Raw genomic sequence first — 24,964 nt, forward strand, 5'->3', positions numbered from 1 at the left:
CGCCGTACCGACTGGTGAACCGTGTGAAGGCGGCGAGAAATGAAGACTGCTTCCAGATGCACAGCTCTCGCTCCAAGGCAAACGAACAGGGCGATGTAACCTTTTGACGGTACTGCTCCACGAATTCTTCGCCCGACGATGTTCACTGGACCGGCGTAGACGACGCCCATGATGGAAAATGATGGAAGTGGCTTCAAACGGTCTCCTGGTAGCTGTCCCATTTGCTGTGTTACACGTGCTGGTCGAGCTCGATAGCACGTTATACAATCACGGCATACTTTGCGGGTAGCGCTGCTACCTCGTAGTATCCAGATCCTTGTCCTTGAAGCTGCAAGTAACAACTGAGATCCACAGTGTAGATGTTCTTGGTGTTCGTGGAGAAGAATGAGCGAAGTCAATATCGAATGACGGGTGCAATGGCTCTTCATAACCGCTCGCTCTCCACATCATGGTGGGTTGTGGGAGGTTCTTCAGTGCGATGTAGCACGCTTCAAATTTCCCCTGACGTTGCACCGCATCATCATAGGCTTTGCCGTCCTCACTCACATCCAAAATCTTCTTATACACTGCACAAAAGGCTGCCCACACCTTACTCAAAACGTCCAGCTCGATTTGAATATCGACTTCTTCAACCGCTTCTAGCCTTATTTTGTCCACTGTATCCGAAATGCGTTTTAATCACGGTTCGAGTGATTTTCGTTCGCGAACGAGTTCATCCATCTTTGTGGATTTCGCGCACTTATTGTCCAAACAGTCACTTTCTTTAAACACTGCTCACACCTTTTGTTTTCTGCTCCACTGAGGTACCGATCGGCAGAAGCACTCGGGGCCTGTAGGGCGGCGACGGGGCCAATTCAAGGGCACTAGCGGTCACAGAATACGTGGTTCGCGGCTAAATGTTCGCTAATCCGGTTCGAAGGACCAGTACACTTTGTGAAAACCGAAAATGGAACATGTAACGAAATTATGAAAGATTTTGAACGTTCATAGCTCAGCTGGCCCTGGACCAAATTCAATAATTTTATCAGCATCCGATCAGAAACTAAAGTGGTAAAAGTCAAGCATTGTTCAAAAACGTCGAAATAACTAACAAATCCACCAATTTTGTACATGGATATGCTGCTTCCCCAACACAGTCATCAGAGAATCAGCATAGCAGAAATTGTGCGAAATAGGTTAGTGGTCATCAAAAGAGGAAATCGATAAAGAGAATTGACTTTCACCCCTCTGCTTCTAAGCCCCTTAATTCAGTCGTCGTCATAGCAATGAAAACTAGCATCACACCGCTTTTGGCTCTTGGGTTATACTTGCTGGTTGCAATTCTGTTGTTCGAAATTTTCGAAGGACCACCAAAAAATATGAAATTACACTATTTTCTAGGGATGTCTAAAAGTCCAATTAATCGAGCGCGTAACCGACATCCCTTCTTATTTCTACTCGTTTGATTTAGGGCAGTAGAGAAAATAAATAATAGTACTAATTTATCTGAACAGGCATAGAGAAGAACCATGACGTGGAACAGAATCATAAATTCGCTGAAAAAAGTGTTAAGCGTCTTTCTGCTAAAGGCTAAGATTTACCAACTTGTTGAGAGAAGGAGTTTAACGAGAAAAACTAAAAAGGGAAGTAGCTTTAGCCGGGTGGACACTGATATTCTACCGGTTGTAGCAGATGAAGTGTATGATAAAATACCCTAAATGGGTGGGACATGATTTTCAGCTTTCGAAAAATGGAAACTAGCTCCTGCTGCAGTTAACAAATAACATTTATTAAATAAGACCACGTAGTCCTACGTCACCATTGCGTACAACCCCTTAGGGCTGTCCCTTGCAGTTTTTTGGAAACTTCGCAAAAGTTCAAAGAACTTATTGGGATCGTTATTACAATTCCATTAATTTTAGGGCAGTTTACGAAATTTGTAGGAACCTAATAGGGATTGGAGTAAATTCCGAGAATTTCAGAGAAGTTTAATCAACAGACAGATTTTCTTTTCGGAACACATCTAGTATCTACTAGAACCTATCTGTAGAGTTCAGTAATATTATGCGTTATACGCCTCTGTATGGTTGGACTAGAATACATCCCTGTATACGTCTGGTAGTATTGGAGAACAATAGGCACGAGAGGATGATCACAAGCGGTATCAAGTTAGTTGCGATACGAATATCACTGGAGGTGGACGGCAGCAGCTGGTTGAAGCATAACGAACCAAGAGGCATCGGGCGATTCTACAATTTGGCGCAGCCGGTACCATTTTTTAAAAAGATCGGTGACAGGAGATATTCGAGGATAATTTTCCTTGGATACGGTACGTAGAGGTAATTTAATGAATTGTGTTTACAGATACACCTGTGGAAACATAAATTAACTATGATGAAGCAAGTCCAGCTAAGGAGCTGCAGAGCACAAGCGAGTCCGGTTGTAAACCGAAGCGCTACAGGAAAAAGCGAGTACAGTGAAACACTGAACCGCACTACTACATTGCTACGCCAGCTAACAGGCTAAGGGCAAGAGCAAGATAGGTGATCTACCTTAGCGCTGTTTGATAAGTGAGTGAGCGAGACCAGTTGTTTCAGACTGTAGCGCATGATTAATCATGATTTTGTAAACAAACACGTCATTTGACGATTTCTCGCGAATTAAATCTCAATCTCAAAAACTAACAACACAAACAGGTAGATGACTGGTTTCTCTATCATCTGGTATAGTTTGTTCGCGGGATTGTCCTTTTATTCGCGCGAAATAAAAAAATTACAAAATACGCCCAAATATCAAAGTTCTCCGGAAATACTGGATGGATTTTTCTACTCACATCATTGTTTAAATATTAACGCCTTTGACATTATCTTTGAAAACCGAATGGGTTGTCTGCACATTCTTTTATAAGTGTTGGACTGACTTTTCTCAGTTTTTTTTTCTGGAATTGTATGCTTTGACCACATGCTAAGTTAATAATACAGTCAAGGGGTAAGTCACTCAGCACATTGTGCCAAAATTAGATTCGGAACAGCTTGGGCATATCCATCGGCACATCTTCGGCACAATCTCGTAGGCATTGGATTGTTGTAAATAAAATGGGAGCACTGCTACACAACTGCTATTGAAGGTGTTCACAACATTACGTGCTGTTTGACTGTATATTCAGAAACATCTTCTAATTGAATATACCAGAGGAACTCAGATCCGTAGTTAACTTCTCGGTTCACATATAGATTTGAATCCAAAATTTAGATTCTAGAGTGGACTCAAGAGAAATGGCAGTTAATCAGACCCCATTAGTACCCTTAATTCAAATAACGCTGCAGCTCACACAAAACAAAGTACAGAAGCCATATTAATCATTCTCTATAGTCGTTATCCAACAATGTTCCCCAACGGTTCCAACTCTTTCCGGCCGCTGATAGACCGTTGCTTTTCACATCACGAAATGCTAGGTTTCTAGTCTGCCTTTGAGGGTATTATAAAACCCTAAAACAGAGGACTTTTAGTATCATATGAACACAAAACACCAAAATTTCGCACACCCGCCACTTCCCGGATCATTCTCAATCCGATTTATCCTTGCAATTTCAAACCAAAACATTCAAGGTATCAGAAATGCCAGGTTGGGTATTTTACAAACAATCCCAGCTTGCTCTATGATCGGCACAATCGTCACACCTGCGGCAAACTGACAAAAAGATGACCCAAGATTGGTGTACGGAGTGACCTACTCCTTGAATACAGATCTTATTTTCACTTACCAAGTGCTTGTTCTTCTGCCAATGGATAAAATATGGAAATTTTCATTAAATCAATCTAGTGCCAATCACCGACGGACATCGATTGCCCTCCATTGACGGCAATCGAATGTGCAGCTACCACACCTGCCTAGGATATCGCACCCATTCAACACACATGGGCCGGGACCAACGGCTTTACTTCCCTTCCGAAGGAAGACATGACCAGAGATTTTTATGCCTCAGAAAAATCCCACCGACCTTCAGCTGGGATTGAACCCAGACCCATTGGGGTGAGAAAGCAGTCACGCTTACCACTACACCACCGGCGCCGGCTGGTTGGCTGTCGTTACTAACTGTTTCACTGTTTTATGCTGTACTTGTGATTTTTGTGTTGACATGCATTAAATTTGTTTTCTCATCGCTGCAAACGTGCCCGTAATTGCCGAAAGCTGCTCCGTCAGCTAGCGTCATCTAACCCACTTGCACCTGTTTTCCATCAAATCTAGCCAGGTAGGATTAAAGATTTTTGAGAAATTCTGAGTTGGGTTGAGGGTGGTTAGGGACGATAAATCGCCACCACCGCCTCCATTCATATTTCTCACCTCGCCGCTCTCCACCTACTTCGCACATCAACAATACGCCACCGCTTTGCCGTTCCCGCGTAAGTCTCGTCGCAGTTTTCCTGCTTGAAGATCACGCTGACTATACTGTATACTTACCAAATCTATCTGTACGTGGAAAGCGTAATAAAGTACACACTTAAGGCCCACGCACATTAGATCCGGATCGGACGCGTTGCGGCAAAGTGACAGCTGAATCTATTATCTAACTGTCAAATTTACGTCAACGCAACGCAAACGGATCTAATGTGGGTGGCCCTTTAGAAATACTTAATTTTACACGTGACGGAATCCATCTTTGACATAAAGGATGAGACGTAAACAAACATTTCTCGCGTAACATTTGAAAAGGGCCTATGATCAAAATGTAAACAAACCGATTTTTGATACCATTCTGTAGCACTGGTAATTAGCTACCAGTCGTATAGGAATGTTCCGCATTATCGATAAAAATCATTAAAAATAACTTGATTTTAAAAACGGCCGATCCACGAAATTTTTCCAATCATTCATGCTAAAACGGCCTAACCTCGGGCCTAACATATATTTTTTTTTCGTTCGATGAGGTTCCATTCATAAGCCTAGCGACGTAGAAGGGCCGATGATTGAAAAATTTCAAATCAAAGCTAGGCCCTACTGCTTGAGGCAGGGCCGATGATTTATTTGACGTTAAGAAAAGGCTTAGCAAAGGGCATACAATTTATGATGACAAGCACAACGGCTTAACAAAAAGGGCCTAACCATTTAAAGATTCACAAAAAGGCTTATTACTGTGATATTAAATTTTTATCGATTTTCATGTATTTTTGAAAACGTTTCGCATGTTTTGGATGTTGTGTACTGAGATATAGTTACTATTGTTATTGTGAACAATATAAATGCCTAAAATACTTCAATTTATTTATATAGGAATTAAATACTGGCGGAAAAATTTACAATTCATTTTCTGGATTGTTTACATTTTGTACATAGGCCCTTTTCAAATGTTACGCGAGATTTCATGTAAAATTAAGTGCTCCGAGACTGAAAAGTTCGAAAGTACGTTTGATTGAGTTGAATTTTGCGTCTGTTATGACTCAATTTTATGTCAAAATTGACGCTCGTATATGTCAGTCTCAGAGCACCTAAATTTACATCAACTTTTACAAGTGTGTAGGGTAGAGAACTACTTCGGCCTAATCGCCCATTTTGGGCCTATCAAGCAGAAAACTTCAAATAAATCCATAATTTCAGAGTTAACAAGTCAATTATGCGTTTGGTACGATACTTTAGTTAATAAGCTACGGAACGAAGTCAATGAGAACGCGTGATGTGAAGGTTTGCACCCATTATTCCCAAAAACAAAAGAAGCGCTCTGACCGAATCCATTTTTTATCTTCATCCGATAGGCCGAGTTTAGAATCAGTAGGCTGAGTTTGGCGTCAAGAAGCAGTGTTCGACTTTTGACAATATCTCAACGATTGGTCGATCCCTTCATCAAATCTTACGGTACACACGGAAAGGTAAATAAATTTGGAAGCCATCAGTAATAATAACATTCCGTTTGGTGCTAAACAGCGCTAGATTAAGAAAGACTAAGTGCGGGTTGTGCTTAATAGGCCGGAAATGGGGTAGTTATTCCAGCATTCCAACTGGTTGTCGCTCAATTTCATCATCATAGCTCGATCGCCTGCGCTGTTTACAGTATTCATCGCTGAGAGGTAAGGCATAATTCTTCAGTGCACTCATCAATAATATTTACTTTTTTTTTGGCTAAACCTAAGTAATCATGACAGCTAGGTGGCGGACATTTTTTTAGTTGCCCGTTTCATCAAAGCAAGTTTTAAACAGAATTTTGACAACTGTAATTAGAAAAAAATGGCTACGCGCAAGTGGTAAAGTTCAAAATAGGGGAATTTACGTATTCTCGTCAGTCTAAGCAGCGTACGAACTTCTATTAGCGATTTCTCAGCGTCACACACATACATGACAGGTTTGTTTGTTGACATTTATCTGCTGCTTGCTGTTCTACCAATTCCAATCGACAGAATTGATCAAAACGGGTTGAACATGTTTTTACAACACTCCAAACTTCTCAGGTGAGTGTGACTATTGTCGGCAGTCTCTTTTTCTTCGGCACCCTTTCCATTTGAACTGCGTGTTAACCAGCTGTTCTATTATCGGCAACTCGAAATCAGCCGTATTTTGTAGGGTGTATATTTAATTTAAAGAAAAATATGGCATAACAGGATTGCACAATCGTATAAATGTAATCAGATTGAAGCTGAAAAGGTAAGGAATCGGCTTAATACATTCAGCGAAGAGTTTTGATGGGAAAATACAGTGAAATTAACGTTTCAATTTCGGTTGCCGAAAACAGTCAATGGGTGCCGAAGCCATAATTTACCCTATGTGTTGAAATTTAATTTTAATTTTTTAAATATTGCTGTAGAGATACTCGGCGTTGCTGTGTTACAAAATGTGGATTAGCCAGATTTGATTATGTTCAGCTATAGGGGAAACGCTCCAATAGTTGCGGTACGTTAGAAGCGTTTGGTTCCTATAGTTGTGTATGGAGTCTCCATACACAACTATAGGAACCTAACGCTTCTAACGTACAGCAACTATAGGAGCGTTTACCCTACCAATTCCCCAAGACAGATGGCAATTTACTGAGATGGGTTGAAGCCTTGTTCCATAGTTCCTCATTCTTCTGTATTATTATCATTTTTTATTCTTTAGCACTCCAAATGAAAAACATGCCATCATGAGCGTTGGTGCAAAATATTTGGGTTTGAATTTGATAGTAATAATCATGTTTTTGCTCCATCTCAAAATTTCCGGTTGAAGAATTTAGTTTGATGAAAGGGTGGTCAGTCTAAACCAAATCGTATATTTTAAGCTGTTCGTTTAGGCCACAATCAGAACTTAATCTATACGGACATTTGATCTCCATACAGCATTTTTCACAGAAATCGCAAATCACCAAGCAATTTGGGGATGCTCCTATACATGGATGATCTTTGTGGATGAAGAGGCCACAATCATTCTGAAACATAACTCCATAGTGATTCCCGAAAATGCGTCTCAGCTTTCTGTGGCTTTCTCTTCATGCAACTTTCCGTAAGATTTTGCAGCACAAGAGAAGGTAGATTGCTGTGGATAACAAACCTTCCGAAGTAGAATCTCTTTTGCTGGTGGAGCGTCAATTGAACTTTTCACACATTGCTTCATTATTGAAGCTGTTATTCGACCAGTGCTAACCCAGTACCACAGAGTACAGTTTGACTGGTTTCGTGTGCGCTCTTCTAATGTCTTGATATCGTGCTCCGATAAGTTGATTGATATTCCAGATGCAATTAATCTCAAACCTTGAAGGCCTAAGGTCGCATAATCTGGATTAAACAGACCTTGCTTTAAAGGGTGTCCACGATGAAATTGCCACACACAAAATTGATTCGCAAAATTCGAGTTTTCATCCGATTGCCATCAAATTTTCAGGGATTGAGAAATAACTATTAAACTTCATTTTACCATTTTACTCGTATTTTATTTACAGTCCATACGCAAATGCCCGCACCTTGGCCTTAACCCCGGCCATAAGATTCTGCACAACCTGTGAATCAATCGTTTTTTGCATGTAAACCCATACTTTCTTCAGTTCCTCGACTGTCTACCTTAGGTCGTTTAAGAAGGTGCTGCTTCATAATCGCCCAGTACTTCTCGATGGGGCGGAGCTCCGGAGTGTTGGGAGGGTTGAACATTTTCGGCACGAAATTGACCTTATTGTCCGCATACCACTTCAGCACGTCCTTGGAGTAGTGGCATGAGGCCAAAAACCGGCCAGAAGATTGTTGGGACGTTGTGGGCCTTCAGGAGAGGAAGCAGCCGCTTCTGGAGGCACTCTTTTATGTACACCTGTCCGTTCATCGTGTCCTGGGTCACGAAAGGTGCACTCCGCTTTCCGCACGTGCAGATGGCTTGCCAAACCAGGAATTTCTTCGCAAATTTGGACATCTTCTGAGTGCGGACATGCTCCGGAACGCTGAACTTATCCTTGGCCGTGAAAAAACAGGTTGCCGGGGATCTGTTTGAAGTCGGCCTTTCGTCGTCCATGATGCAGCATTCAACTTTCGTCAGCATGTTGAGGTACAACTTCCTGGCACGGGTTTTGGCGGACTTGTTCTGCTTCTCGTCGCGATTAGGGGCCTTTTGTACCTTGAACGTTCGAAGCCCAGCCTTAGTTTTGGCCTTCTGGACAAAACTTCGGCTTAGGTGCAGCTTCTTAGCCACATCCTTAACGGAGGCGTTCGGATTTCGGTTGAAGGCCCCAACTACGTGGTTGTGATTTTTGGTGTTGTACGGAATACTTTTTCCTTCACTTCTGGGCTTCCGATCGGTGGTCAACCGTTCCTCGAACCGCTTAATCGCTCGCGACACCGAGGAATTCGCGATTCCCAACGTTTTAGCGATGGAACGATGCGAGAGATCCTTGTTCTCGTGTTTAATGCGCAAGATTTTATCACGCACGAGCTGTTCTTTCGACTCCATTTCCGCGAGTTTTGATCACAGGACTTTAAATCCACCCAAATTTTCATTAAATTCTACCCAACGGTTAAAAAGTTAGAGCAATTTCATAGTGTGGCAATTTCATCGTGGACACCCTTTAGCATTGAAATCGTAGAACAAACATAATAAAACCAACTAACTCCCTGCATGCTTCAATCGATGGTTACAAATCGTATCCGAATACAATCCTACCGTAACAACCAGCATCGGGTGCCTGCATTGAAATAATTTTACAAAGGGGTTCTTCTATTTTTATTTAGTTTGGTTGGTCACGCCCTAATAAAAAAATACCATAAACGAACGATAACCCAAATCATTGAACTATTCCACAAATGGTTTGGATGATACCTTGAACACGTCGTTAAGCAAATTAACCATAACATTTTTATTAGGGCGTCTCCATATCAACATTAATCGATGTGGTATGGCTGTTAACATAACCATGTTCGTAACCTTAGCATGTTTTTTAAATTTTATTTGAAAACTAGTGATTTTTATTTTAGTATCGACACAAATCACAATAGTTTTTTAGGTTTTGTACAAGATTCATTCATTTTAATAGCATATTTACACGAACTAGCATTGTAATTTAACAAATTTCCATAAAAATAATGAAATTTCCAAGGGCTGTCACTAGCTGATCACCATCGGATAGTGCTTATTCCCGTCACCAGGCGCGCATTAGTTTAAGTTGGATTCGTCATATGCTGTCAAGTTGCCCCCGAGTTGGTCAAAACTGAACCTACCCAAAAATGCTCGTAAAAATGGGTAAACTATCTTGAAAGTTACAAGTTGACAAATGAACAAAGCCGATCGGATTCATGTCGATGTTGTCCATTTGTCAACTTGTCACTCCCAACATAGTTTACCCATTTTTGGGTAGGTTCAGTTTTGACCGATCTGAGTAGATTCTACCCAAATTTGGGTAGTTTTGAAATAGCGTGTGTACCATCCGTCAGTTTCACTCAGCGTTGCCAGATATACCGATTTATCGGTTTTTATACCGATTTCCGAACTAGATACCGATATACAGATAAGGTTCCTCAAAATACCGATTTTTGAGATTTTATACCGATTTATACCGATTTATTTTTCAAATAATCAAATTTAGTATTGCCTGCCACGCTTGAATTTCGGCGAAAATTTTTGTGAGAGACTTGTATCTTTTTGAATACCTCATATTTTTTGAGCCTTCACAATTCTAAACAATCATCTCTAAAAATGTCTTATGCTTGATACTCTTTCGGCTAATGTTTGCATGTCCTCACCGTTTTTGGCTACCCATCAATCGAGAAATAGTCTATGGCTCTTTCCGGTAATTCCTAGGAAATCATTATTTAACTTCCGGAAGTTTTTATTCATTTTTAAACTTCCTGACGTTTCATCCAACTTTACCTGGAATTTTCTTCTACCTTGCCTTGGATGCTTCTTCAGCCTTCGCTTGAATGATTCTTTCATCTTCTCCTGCCAGTTTTTTCAACATTCATGGAACTTCAAGGATGCTATCAGATTTTACTGCAGGAACATTTAAGAAGATCTTCAAAAAGTCCAGAGTTTTGTGTAACTTTTTTTTAATAATTCGTTTATTTTTCCAGGCTCATTTGTTGTAGCTTTGCGGAGCCGATATTCATTGTTTAGACAACAACATTACTTAAAACTAACGTTAGTAAAGCGGGGGCCGATTACTCGCAGCTATCTCGAGGTTAGGGGTAACAAATTGTGACAAATGGATGGCAGGGTAGGGATTGTGAACATAAGGTTTGGAGAGCAATGTGCTCTTGATCTCGAACTAGGCGACACTCTGATGAAAAAGACAAACATGGGGGTACACCGATGGATTTTGTGTAACTTTCGATAAATTAAAAACAGTTTCATTTACTTCTGTTAAAATTCGAAAACCCGGAAATTTCAAAAAAGTCCAGCGAACTCTAGTGAACTTAAGGAAACATCATAAATATTTTGGAAACTTCACAAGTCTAAAGAATTTCAAGGAAATTCAATGGTTTTCCTCGTGGTTTTCAGGAACTTTAGTGAAGCTCAGAGAACATCAGGACAGATCAATTAATTTCAATGAAATTGCTGAAATTATAAAGCAGTTCCGAGAAACTCAGGCAATTTCCGAAAAAGTTCAGCAATGTCCTGAGGGGCAAATTTACTAAACGTAATGGAAGTTACATGAACATTAGAACATTGTGAGAATTTTTTTTGGGAAGTTCTATGCTTTTCAATGCCAGAGTCGATAAATTTTTAAAATTCAAAAAATCGGGTAGATCAGAGAACTTCAATGTTGACGTTACAATAAATTCAAGAAAATTATGAGAGCACTTAAGAGATTTCGTAATCTCCAAGAAAGTCCAGAGACCTTCAAAGATGATTTGAGATATTCCGGTAGTCTCATTATAATCAGGGAAATTCCGAGCGCTTCGAGGATGACCAGAGAACTCCAAAACAGCCCCTAATTTTAGGAAAATTACAAGAAATTTTTGGAATTTCTAGGAATTATGCAATATTCCTAAGTGCAGCTAAGGAATGTTCCGGAAACTTCAGGGAAATTGCGGAGTCTTCAGCGATGTTTTATGAATTATGTACTTGTTTTTTTTTTCAACTGTTCCGTAAGCGCTCTGGCTTCCGTCTTCCGACCGATGTTTCTTCCAATCTACCTAAGGAAGTTTCTGCCAGCGTCTCCAGGAAGTTTCTTTCGTATTCTCCAGGAAGTTCAATTAATTCTCCCAGAAATTTCTTTCGTCTTCTTCTGGAAGTTTGATCATAAGCCAAAGGTTTTTTGTTCGACTTCTATTGGAAGGTTTTTCCAAGCTTCTTCTGGCTTTCCCTGGAATTGGCTACTTCTGGAAATTTACTTTAGATTTCCGAAATTTTCTGGTTTCCTTTGGATGTGACATCCACTTTTTTTCCGATAGTTTATTTAAATTATCGCCACAAGTTTTTCAAATCGTGTTGTGGAAATTTCCCGGATGTTTTTTCAACTTTTCTTATAACTTTCCTCGAACTTCATCGAAGAGAGCTTCTTTCGTCTTTCCCTGGATTTTTTTTGCAGCTTGGTTCAGAAGCTAATTCAAACATTCCCCGGAGTTTCATCCGGAATTTTCCGATCATAGTTCAAAAGCTAAAATTTCGCTTTCATTAACGGCTTTCTCAGTCTTAAAACACTGCAGCGACTACGATATAATCTGCCCGACATTTCGGCGATGGGCTGTGGCCTTTTTAAAGGGAAAATATTGTTCGTCAAAGTTGTCAATAGTTAAATCGTTGTTGTGGCTGATTTTCCATATTTTTGTTCATTTAATAATATTAAATGGAAAAAACTACTTAATCACAATTTTGATCACCACTTGAGGACAACGATAATTTTAAAAATTAAATAAAAAAAAGAGTGTTTTAAGACTGAGAAAGCCATTAAATAAAGCAATTCTCCTAAAGTCCCAGTCGTTACCATCGTTAAAATTTTCGCTTTCAAAAACGGCAAAAATATAAAATTAATTAAATAGTAAATACCGATAAATACCGATTTTTTGATACCTTCGATACCGATAAGCTTTGAAACAATCTGACAACGCTCACTATTCCGTCATCGACACTGCTGGTGGCGCTATCTATTTGTCAAAACTTGGACTACATTAAGAGCATCTCCACTGCAGAGTCAATGTTATAATAAGAGTCCCGCCAAGAGTGAAGCCAGAAGTACCAATCGAACTGTCAAGCGGGGTACCAAACAAGCAAAGTAAATAAATATTCCTGTTCCCACAGCTAGTGAACTACAAGTATTGCATTCATTACTGACAATATTTCAGTAATTTTAGATGAAACCCATTTCTTCGCTTTATTTAGTACATTGTGGTATTTATAAGTTATACCATGCGCTTGTTAGAACATTTTTCAGGTTCTATAATGGTTTTTGTCTCCCAGAAGCTCCGTTATCGACATGAAAATTTTCACTTCTGAATGAAAGTCTAACGCCAAAAATCTAATTGCCGTTTACTCTGACGAAAAATAAATCACAAACAGTGCTGCTTGTTTGCAATATTTTCTCTTGGCGGGACTCTTATTGTAACATCGACTCTGCTCCACTGGTGGTTCATTTCCAGCTGTACCGATAAAACTTGCATGACCGCTGTAGAAGTTGTTTGCTGCGGTTTCTACAAGGCTGTTTTTCACTACAGCTGTGCAAAAATAACAGAAGCACGGTTGGAAAAATCCGGTATTTACTGAATGTGTAAAGGCTGCCGCGACATTATGAGTAATGCTCGTTATAAGAACGCTCTGACATCCACAAATGCTGCTGCGATGAAACTCAACGATACTAACCAAAGAGTAAGTGAAGAAATGAAGTGTGAGATAAAGCCCAGCTTGATTGCCGATATTAGACAGGAGATCCAAGGAGGGTTTAACAAGCTTTCTCCAGCGCTACTATCTCCTCTTTCTCGGACTTTCAAGTTTGTTAAATCCAACATGCCAAAAAGAAACCGTGATGACGAAGACGCTTCATCTGATCAATCAGCCAAAATTCTACGTGGCATCGATCCGTGATCAACGTTCTGGGTCTACCTAACCAAAAAATTCACTCGATGTTTCACAGTCAGACATCGAGAAACTCGCCAAGAAATCTTTGAATGTGGATGAAGTTGTTGTGAAATCACTGATACCAAGAAGCCGGTCACTGTCTTTTGTATTATACAAGGTGAGAATCAGCCGCGAATCGAAGTCAAAAGCTATGGTTCCTTTATCTTGGCCACAAGGAATCGAATTTCGGGAGTTTTTAAGGTTGATACAAGGACCCGACATTTTAGGAACGCAGATCCCGGTGCGTCGAACATCAATTAGAGCCAACCGTAACAAATACCTCTTCTACTGCTCTGGTCAACACTCGTGCTCATTTGACCGTCTACTATCAAAACGTCCGTTTGGTTTGAGGACTAAAACGAATGCTTTGCTCCATTCGCTGCTTTCTTGTGATTTTGACGTCGTTATGGGTGATAACAACCTGCCGAATCTCGCTTGGGACTTCGTTGAAGATGTCCAAGGATTCTTGCCTCTCAATGCTTAATCTGGAGCTCGTCAGTGATTCAAATTCTATTGAGCTGTTAGAGCCGCCATCTGCCTTTTTTGAAAGTTGATCGCCATCATAAGCCGTTAGTTTTGAAAGTTGATATCCTTTCGAGCGACCACCCGTCATCGTATCCAACAGCACGCGTAAAATTTCACAAGATGTCATTTCGATGCTATTAATGAGAGCATCTCAGCGTTGAATTGGGTGCAATAACTTAACTTACCTACCATTGATGCCACCGTGTCCGTATTCTATGGCAATATTTATAAAGTAAAGGCTGACTAAAAGTAAATTGATACGCCCCTCGCACACCGCTAGCACGCCTCTAGTGTTGGAAATCGAAAATCTTTGACAGTGGTTTGTTTACACATCTATAGAGAACAACTGGTGCAAGTTTGATCAAAGTAGTCGATCGCGTTCAGAAATAACGACAATTGGAACTCGAAAGAAGAAAAAATATTGTGCACAAACACCTGGAAAATCCGGAGTGGTCCGGTTCCAAACTGGCTAAAGTGCTGAAGATGCCGAAAACAACAGTTTGTCGAGTGCTCAAAACCTAAAAGGAAACCCTGAGTGTGGAAAGGAATCAGTGGACCTACGAAAAAACTGGAACCAGAGATTGTCAGTTGCGCAGCAGTTGCGTTAAAGCAAACCCCAGTCTTTCGATCCAAGATGTGGCCAGAAGGTACAACGTCAACTTTCAAACGGTGCAGAACATCCTTGCCAGGGAAGGATACAAGTCGCATAAAGCACGACCGTGTTTTGACAAAACACAAGGGCTGCACTTTGATCGATGATAAAACATACGTCAAACTCGATTTTAAGCAGCTTCCCGGTCCAAAGTTGTACATCGCGACTGGACGTGGGGATGTGCCGGGAAGATTCAAGATCGTGTTTGCCGACAACTTCGCGAAGTGTACCATCCATAATCGGGTTCTGGTCTACGAGACAGTTATGGGACAGAGATCGATTAGCTTTACGCCGGGAGTTCCACAAGGGCCCATCCTTGGACCAACGCTCTGGAACGGCATGTACTACGGCTTGCGGAAGCTCAAGCTGCCCAAAGGTATCGAGATTGTTGGCTTTGCGGACGATGTCGTCTTAGCGGTAACATGCGAGACGCAAGAACAGGTGGAAATGTGGGGAATACAAAACAATTAACGAAACAAAACAAAAATCCTAAAAAAAAACATTTGGCCAAGGACGTACCTTGACTAGGCAGAGTGGAGTTCAGCGCTATTGTCTGCTCCGGTGTCCTGCGGTTCAATGTTGGTCAACATGCCAATCATCATCAAGCAGCGCGCAAAATTTCCACCGCACCAAGACAAAAAATAACCCCGTTTTGAGGAAAAGAAAAATATTTCCTGTTTTGATTTTAGATTTTTGCGCCATTCCACTAACGACCGGCACGTGAACCAATCTCTCTCGCCCGCGAAAACGCGTCAAAATGTTCCCCTTCTCCCACCCACGGGCCTATCCATTCATTATAAAGAGCATCATCGAAGACGAGGTAATTCCACTGCTTCTTCTGATGATGGTGAATGCGCCCCACAAGGCCCGAAGGTGCTCCAATTTTAGACAGGGAATCGTCGTCATTTCGGGTTACATTTTAGGAATATGCACTTGTATACGTGTTTAATATGCTAATGCACATATTGGTGTGCTGCATGCATGCACATTCACATATTGGCTCAAAAGCGGGAATATTTAAAAATAAAACGCATTCCTCGTTGCGCCCGGAGTTAATAATAAAAATGATAATTTGGAACAGATGCATCGTGATGTGAGTTAACGCAGTCTCGCTGTTTTTGGTGCATTCGGTTAATGATAATTAACGGGCAGGTTAATCCACGTTGCAAAGCTCAAAGGTAAACTACCACCTAGTAGAACAAAGGTTCATAGCAAACGCCTAGTTAATGTGCTTTCATCTGTCAAATAGTAGGCAATTCTGCGCCCTGCCGCTGCCATGGACGCAAGTGGCGAGATGAGTAGGCACAGGATTTGTGTTGTTGTCGTGGTTCTATTTTTAAAGTGATGATATTTCCACTGGGGCCGACGCGTTGTATCTAGAGAGGAGACACATATCCCTTAATTCTCGCTTGAAGAAGCAAAATAACGGTCAGGTAAGTGGGCGTTGTTATTCACTTGTACGTAGGTACAATTTCCCGAAACGAAAACGGCCTCTTCCATCGGGATTGGGATGGAATAGTGGAATGCTTTTGCCGCAGTGGGAGCGAGCATCACGTCGTCGCGTCATCATGGGGTAAGTTGCGGAAAACTATTTTGTCTCACAGTGACGATTGAACGCTTTTGGAATGCTCCAGATGTTTGAATTTTGGCTGTTTTCGTCTCATTTTTACTCTCTAATGAGTAACAAATTGAGATGATTTGTTTAAGGGCCAGCTTTAGACATCCCTCCCCCTCGTGCTTGTTTTGCTATACCTTATTCATCACCGGTCACACCTTCTGACCACCCCCCCCAATCAAATACTACATCATTTATGCATGTCCCCTTACCAACAAAACATTTCTAATTTTTCAAAGTTATTTCCAAGAGTGAGATCCATAAATTTGCCTACGTAAACAATTTCTATGAGACCGGGTTAGGCAGACATGCAAATCACAAAATTTATCCCAAAATTCCACGGCCCAAACGACACGGCCGGCCGGCTGGTTGGCCGGCCAGGCAGCGATATATTTTTATCCAACGTAGATCGGTTTTTTTTTCCATTTCCATTAATATGCCACCACGGTAAAGCAAAGGTGTACGTACCTAAAGGAAATCGGTCGATTTACTCACCGGTGAACAGCTCGTAATGCCGTGCGATCCGTAAAAGTACTCCCGGCCGAAGACGACCACAGCCGTGTGCCAAATACCGTCGATGTGGCGACCTGGAATGGTGAGGAGAAGAAGGGAAATTTTATTACGATGTTACGATGCTCCCGGTTGAAATGGAAACGATTTTATTCTATATTATGGTGGTTGTCTGCAATATGCCCCTTGTCACAATTTATGATTTCTTTACATTTATGTACTAACCAATGGACTGGCTGGCCAACAGAATAACCAAATAATAATTAATAACTGATCAAACAAAAAACAAAAGGTTGCATATGCAAATAATGGTTATCATTGAAGCCCTAAGTTGCTAATTTATATCAGTAAATGACATTAATTTTGCGATAATCTTAACATTTCAAAGAGAATGAAATTGCTTAGCGAAGAGGGGTAAAATTTATTTTTTTAATGCTTTTGCCGAATACTTACACTTATCACAAAGAATGGATCATAAAGACTGACTAAAAGTAAATTGGTACGCACAAAAAGACCTGTAATTCGTTATACAATAAGTTTAAAAAGTCCATTAAGGGGGTATTCCCAATCTTTTGCCTTTTTTCGGCCTGTTTTTCAATTAATTTTTTTTCAAGGAAAATGAATAGTAATGCGCCTAACTCTTTGGGATTCTTGTTTATTGAACATTAAAGTTTACAAATAAATTTTTTTCGACATAAAAAAAGACATTATTGACGTCACAAAATGGTGGCAAACAGACCCCTGTTCGCCGCAAACGCCTGGACGGGCGAAGACTTTTCTCTGGAACGGCTTCATCTGAAACAGATTTCGTGATGAAATTATAATCTGCATAATATTCTCTGGAGCTTCTCCCGTTGGCAGCAAAAAATCTTGCAAATTAACAAAATGGCGGCCATATGAAAAAACAGGCGATTTTTAGCCCGCTTTTTTGCAGCTTTAAGGTGCTTCAAACAATGTTAAATGTTAATATTTTTGGCTGAAAGTGGGAGAAGCTCCAAAGAATTTAATAAGGAACAAAATGCGCAAAGATTCAAGTCAATATCTCTTATAGTTTCTGAGAAAAATCTTCGCCCGATAAAAAAAATGTGGTTTCGAGAAAAACGCGTTTAAAGTTTTGACTTTAGTTAAAACCATTTGGGGGTTCTTACCATTAGTCAGCTATGCCTGGACACCGAATTCGCTGATCGGAAAACGGCTTGGGGGGATGAAAGTATATAGTCTAAAGTACAAAAAAACGTGAAAAAAAAAATTTTGATTTTTTGAAAAAAAAGATCGGGAATACCCCCTTAATGGTTGCCAGGGATGGAAAATCATTTACATTCATTTCGTGCATTCATTTACATTCATTTGCCTCTAACATTTTTCATCAACAGAATACCGTAAAATAATGTATAAAGCTGTTGTAGCTTTTGATATGAATTACAACTTTTGTAAATAACTAAAATCTGTATCTCTTATGCATGATGAAATAGAGCTGGCAGAACATGTTATTGTTTTTCAGTGAATGCAATTTACATTCACTGAAAAACAATGCTGGGTTCTTATCGCTCTGATTCATCATGCACAAGAGATACAGATTTCAGTTGTTTACAAAAGATGTAGCTAATATCAAAGCCTACAAAACCATCAAACACTATTTTATGGAATTATGTTGATGAAAAAAGTCAGAGGCAAATGAATGCTTTTTCAGGCATTCTTTGATGTAAACTTGGGATGTCTTCGTCGAGGATGTGACGAATGGTTCCGTTTTCAGGCCACAACTGCAAATCGCTTGCCAAATCATTGCCTTTTTCGCGAACTTGTCGGTAAAAATGAACTTGAATCTTCCCGGTGATACCTACGTTCAAACGTGATGCACAACTTTGGACCGGGAAGCTGCTTCAAATCGAGTTTGACGTATGTTTCGTCATCGATCAAAGTACCCTTGTGGTTCGTCAAAACACGGTCGTACAAGAGCCTTGCACGCTTTTTGACCACGGAATTCTGCTTCATGTGCCGATTTGGATGTTAACTTGCTTTGTACGACTTGTATCCTTCCCTGGCAAGGATGTTATGCACCGTTTGAAAGTTGGCGTTGTACCTTCTGTTGTACATCTCGGATCGAAAGACTGGGGTTGACTTTAACGCACCTCAACACCTTGTTGCGCAAGCTGACGATCCGTGGTTCCAGCTTTTCGTAGGTCCGCTGATTCCTTTCCACACTCAGGGTTTCCTTGTAGGTTTTGAGCACTCGACAAACTGTTGTTTTCGGCATCTTCAGCACTTTAGCCAGCTTGGAACCGGACCACTCCGGATTTTCCAGGTGTCTGTGAACAATATTTTTTTTCTTTCGAGTCCCATATGATGTTATTTCTGAACGCGATCGACTACTTTGATCAAGGGGTGGTCACTCTACACACTTACTTTGCGCCAACATTTTTCTCAGTGTACCTCAGTGTGCCGCAGCTGTATCAGCAGTGCCATGAAGTCAAGGGGGGGAGGTGGCTGTCAAATACGAACAATCGTCGCCTACCTCGCATAACTGGTTCCAAACGTAAACAAGCCATAAGAAACCTACAGCGTTTGTTTACGTTTGGAACCAGTTTCATACAAGATGATCAGTAGGCTGATTTGACAGCACATCCCCCCCCAGCATGAAGTAGAATAAGTAATAGCACTGACTTTTGTTTGCTTGTGAATAATGCTTTGTTTGGCAACCCGGTATTTTAACAGCTCTTGTTTTTGTTTTGATTTTCAATGTTTTCAAAAACATCCATCTTCGGCGGAAGGCCGAACGTCAATCATTAGTCAACCAGTCCTTCTGGGACCCAGCGGAAGATTTGCACCGAATTTGTCACCGCCCGAGTATCATCCTTCGGAGAACTGGAAACCAACACCGGCCGGAACACACGTCGGACTGATGAAGGACGCACCGCTGACCAGAAACGGACCAGTCAACTTCATTCAACCCGCACAGCAATAGGGCGCAGTGATGATGGTCTACGGACTCGATAACAACACAGCTAACACCGATAAGCAGTTCAATCTGTCCTTCCTGTATGGACATGTTGTCAGAATAAAGTTCCTGAAGACCAAAGAGGGTGCCGCCATGGTCTAGATGGGAACGCCATCGCTGTCGAACCAGTCGAACGTACACCCTGCCGCACAATTCGATTAGCTTCAAGGTCTACAACGCCTCCAAGAACAATCACTTCCCAGGCCAGCAACAATCGCATTCTCCACTTCTTCAATACCCCACCCGTATGCCGTCCGAGGATCTGCTACTGATTGCATTCACCATCAAGGATTGCCACCCGTCGCAAGTGCGAATGTTCCCGCTGATATCGGAAATTTCCTCCTCCGGATTGGTGGAGTTCCCGAGCGCAGCCCTGGCGGTGAACGCCATCATGAAGTGCTGGTGGTGTAGTAGCGGTGGCGATGGATGTATTCGAGCAGTTCGAATGGTCGGATGGTATAGTTTTTGGTTGGTTGACTTTCCGATTAAAACTCAAGCACCGCTTGTCGTGACCGGCCCTAGATTTCCAGCGTCGGCCACGGCTACACGAATTAGCGGCTGCGGCTGCTTCTACTTTAGTTGCTGCTGCTGCTGTTCCTTCTGCTGGTCCGTCTCCTCTAAAATTCATAAAAAAAAATGACGGACCAGCAGCAGATTTGGAAGCATCCGCAGCCGTGAGAGCTGCATCGCTAGTTCATTTAGCCATGGCCGGAAACCTCGGTCAGGTCAAGATACCGCTGTCATCTGTTCTTCGTCTGGGAGGAAATGTGGATGCGACTGCCGTCACGGGTGTAACGATTTTGAGAATCCATGGCGAGACTTGGTGGAGATTCACGGTTGTTTTGAAAATAATTTGATTATATTACGGCAACATCAATAACACATTTTGACACATGCACACTGAAGCGCAGAAAAAGTTCAGTGTTGCCAGTAACTTTAAATATCATAAAAATTGTAATCATGGGTGCAAAACAGCGTCAATGACGACGCCTGGGGGTGCCCAAGTTTGATTTTGGCACACTGTGTAGAGTGACCAACCCCTTGACTTTGATCAAACTTGCACCAGTTGTTCTCTATAGAAGTGTAAACAAACCACTGTGAAAGATTTTCGATTCCCAACACTAGAGACGTGCTAGCGGCGCGCGAGGGGCGTACGAATTTACTTTTAGTCAGTCTTTATCATTCGAGTAGTTTAAAATGACATTTCCTACCACTATATGAGCTATGAGATTTTATCTTCTAGCACTTCGGAAAAAGAAAACATTTCTAGATAGAGCTGGAATTAGGGCGTAACAGCCTTTGTAAACAATGACTTATCTTGTTGATTTCTCGGAATTCAAGACACTCCTACACAAACCAACATGTCCATCGGGTAGGAGAAGTCTTCCTCTACTCGATGGTGATGTCGATTTGCCAGGGAGAGCCATGACTTCCGATAAATCATCGAAAGAAGTCATTGTTTACAAAAGCTGTTACGCCCTAATTCCAGCTCTATCTAGATTTGTTTATTTTATCGCCTCATTTTCTTAAAATATAGTCCCAAAACTGCTCGATTATGTGATTAATTACTAAGTTTGGCACCGAACTCGTTATGTTGTTTGATAGATGCATGGACAAGTTTTGACTAGGATATTTAAAAGGTAAAAAGGGTAGGTTAGAGAACTACTTCGGCTTAATCGCCCATTTTGGGCCTATCGAGCAGAAAACTTCGAATAAATCCTTGATTTTAGAGTAAACAAGTCAATTATGCGTTTGGTACGATCCTTTAGTTAATAAACTACGGAACGAAGTCAATGAGAACGCGTGATATGAAGGTTTGCACCCATTATTTCCAAAATCAAAAGAAGCGCTCCGACCGAATCAATTTTTATCTTCATCCGATAGGCCGAAGTGAATTCATTGGCGTTTCAATAGCGTTTCAATGCGTTAGGTCGTGTTTAAAATCCGTAGGCCGAGTTTGGCGTCAAGAAGTAGTTTAAGGCTTTTGACAATATCTCAACGATTGGTTTCTCTTTATCAAATCTTACGGTACATACGGAAAGGTAAATAAATTTGAAAGCCATCAGTAATAATAACATTCCATTTGGTGCTAAACTGCGCTAGATTAACCTAAGTGCGGGTTGTGCTTAATAGGCCGGAAATGGGGTAGTTAAACCCTATGCTCATGTTCAGTGTACGTTGGTTTTGAGTGAGCCCTAAAGCACCGCCTAAAGCACCGATGTTTCTTAGCTGTTTGTTAAGCAAAGTGAGCGAGATTGTTTTGTTTTTCGTTTGTTTTGTTTTCGTCTGTGGTGTTGGTTGATGTGTGTTCTGGGTTTTCTTACATAACATATGTGAACCAAATAGTGACTTGAAAATAATAAAAAAAAGTGACCAATAGTGACATTTATTGATCGGAAAGGTATGATGGACCCAATCTATCGTTGATTGCGACCTGCTTGCTTGTGAAATTTCACAGGGAACCACATAGATAGAGCTTGTGATTAGGTCTTTGGGGAGGGGAAGGTTGCAGTGCTGTAAATTCTCAAAATCAATTGAACATTTTAGAAGAAAATGAGAAAAGCACCCATTCGCTATCAAAGCGGACCTCCTTCGAATGGGTGATATCAGTTAGTCAGTCAGGATCAGTTAACCTTCTCGACTGCTATAGTACAGCAACACTATCTCAAATAAACCACGTAGTCAACGAAAACAACCGTAGCCTGGACCTCTGCTTCGTTAGCGTTCAGGACACCGCTCCTTTCATCTCCACGGCACCTTCTCCACTAGTAAAGCAAGTACATCATCACCCTCCCTTGGTTGTCACTGTTGCTGACAATCACGATCGGGTCTTTGACGACATTTCCACGACCGTGTCATACGATTTCCGGAAAGCCGATCACCGTAGTATCGTCAACGTGCTATCTAGTATAGATTGGGAGAGCATCCTCGATCCTGATAATGTTGAAACCGCTGCGCAAACATTTTCACATGTCTTGGCTTATGTCATTGACAGGCACGTTCCGAAAAGAGTTCACTGTAAAATTTCTCATCCTCCCTGGCAGACGAGTGAACTGCGTAGGTTGAAGTCGACCAAGAGAGCCGCATTAAGAAAATTCACTAAGTATCGTACGCTTTCGCTGAAACGTCACTACGTTAGGCTCAATTATGAGTTCAAGCGAGTTAGCCGTCGATGCTATTCGCGATATCAACGAGGGATTCAGAGGAAACTCAAGTCGCATCCGAAGTCATTCTGGAATTACGTAAATGAGCAGCGCAAGGAATCCGGCCTACCTTCTTCAATGGTGTTGAATGGAGCAGTTGCTTCCACTCCTCAGCAGATCTGTCGCTTGTTTTCTGAGAAGTTCGCCAGTGTTTTCACGAATGAGAGATTAACTGACGAACACGTTACCCTAGCAGCTAGTAATGTTCCACTGTACGGTCAAACACTGGGTGCGATGGATGTCAACGTCGAGATGATTTCCACTGCCGCATCACAACTCAAGTCGTCCTTCAATCCAGGACCCGATGGCGTTCCATCCGTATTCCTGAAAAAGCATATCGCCAGCTTGCTGATGCCCATGCTTCACCTATTTCGATTGTCCATCTCGAGTGGTACATTTCCATCTTGTTGGAAATTCGCACATATGTTTCCTATCCACAAAAAGGGCAGCAAATGGGATGTGGACAATTATCGTGGAATTACGTCGTTGAGCGCAGTTTCGAAGTTATTCGAGTTAGTCATCATGGAGCCTCTACTCTCTCATTGTAAGCAGTATCTAAGTGGTGATCAACACGGCTTCACTTCCGGTCGTTCTACTTCCACAAATCTGCTGTGTTTGACATCGTATCTTACGGAAAGCATGGCAGAGAGGACTCAAACAGACGTCATATACACCGACTTGTCAGCTGCCTTCGATAAGCTAAACCATGCCATCGCGATTGCCAAGTTGCATAGACTTGGGGTCAGCGGCAACCTCTTGCGATGGTTTCGTTCATATCTCACTGATCGGCAACTGATGGTTGCCATTGGTGACAACCGGTCCAATATCTATCTAGCTACGTGAGGAATACCTCAAGGAAGTCACCTGAGACCTTTGATTTTCTTACTCTACTTCAATGACGTGAACTTGGTCATCGAAGGCCCACGACTATCGTATGCAGACGATCTTAAAATCTACCTACGAATCCCCTCGATTGATGACTGTCACTTCCTTCAACGTCACTTCGAAGCCTTTGCCAGCTGGTGTAATTTGAACCGAATGGTGGTTAACCCCACTAAGTGTTCAGTGATCACTTTTACTCGGAAGAAAGAACCAATCACATTTGAATACAAACTTATCGGCACTGTAATCGACCGTGTGAACCATGTGAAAGATCTGGGTGTTATTCTAGATTCTGAACTTACGTACAAGCAGCACATCTCGTACGTTGTCGACAAGGCGTCTAGGACGTTGGGATTTATCTTCAGGATAGCAAAGAATTTCTCCGATATCTACTGTTTGAAGTCACTGTACTGTTCCTTGGTGCGATCCATTCTGGAATATTGTTCTGTGGTCTGGAGTCCAAACTACAACAATGGTGCTGAGAGAGTTGAGTCCGTTCAACACCGTTTTCTTCGATTCGCTCTGCGGAAGCTGCCTTGGAGAGACCCATTTCATCTGCCCAGCTATGAAAGTCGTTGCCAGCTGATTGATCTGGAGCCTCTCCGAACTAGAAGAGACACCTCTAGGGCCCTGTTCATTGCGGACACTTTACAAGGTAGAATTGATTGCAGTGCAATCTTGGGGCAAGTCAACATTAACGTCCAACCCCGTGCGCTACGTAACAACGTTATGCTGAGATTGCCACTTTAGCGCACAAACTATGGCATGAACGGTGCAATAGGTGGGCTGCAACGAGTGTTCAATCGAGTCTCGGGCATCTTCGATTTCCATATGCCTCGACAGCTGCTACGAAGATACTTCTCATCGTTCTTTTCTGGCACAGTTAACCGTGAATGATTGTGTGTTTTATTTATGTATTTTATTCTTAGTTTTTATTTTTTGATTTACCTATATAAGTTACTTAAATCATCATTGGGGCTTTACACAGCCTGCTGATGCAGACAAATAAATAAATATCAGTTGCTTAGTCATTTGACGAAGGCATGGATCATTCTCATTTGAGAAACGCTTGATATCATTCAATTGAGTGTAACTTACACATAAACGGAGCGCT

The 24,964-nt window shown here is 41.5% G+C and overlaps 2 protein-coding genes across 2 annotated transcripts in view; both read right to left on the reverse strand.

Moving 5' to 3' along the window:
- LOC135715010 (sodium-independent sulfate anion transporter-like) overlaps positions 1 to 24,964 on the reverse strand; it is a 140,629-nt gene that overhangs the window by 61,821 nt on the left and 53,844 nt on the right. The window lies entirely within an intron of this gene.
- LOC135715011 (uncharacterized) overlaps positions 1 to 24,964 on the reverse strand; it is a 42,580-nt gene that overhangs the window by 4,522 nt on the left and 13,094 nt on the right. Inside the window, exon 2 of the mRNA XM_065238420.1 lies at positions 16,756 to 16,847. Coding sequence (XP_065094492.1) covers positions 16,756 to 16,847 — 92 coding nt within the window. The remainder of the gene's footprint in view (positions 1 to 16,755; positions 16,848 to 24,964) is intronic.

The sequence above is a fragment of the Ochlerotatus camptorhynchus genome, unplaced genomic scaffold (assembly GCF_037179485.1).
Source record: "Ochlerotatus camptorhynchus isolate MF236.1 unplaced genomic scaffold, CSIRO-AGI_Acam_v1.1 ptg000778l, whole genome shotgun sequence".
Classification (NCBI taxonomy): domain Eukaryota; kingdom Metazoa; phylum Arthropoda; class Insecta; order Diptera; family Culicidae; genus Ochlerotatus; species Ochlerotatus camptorhynchus.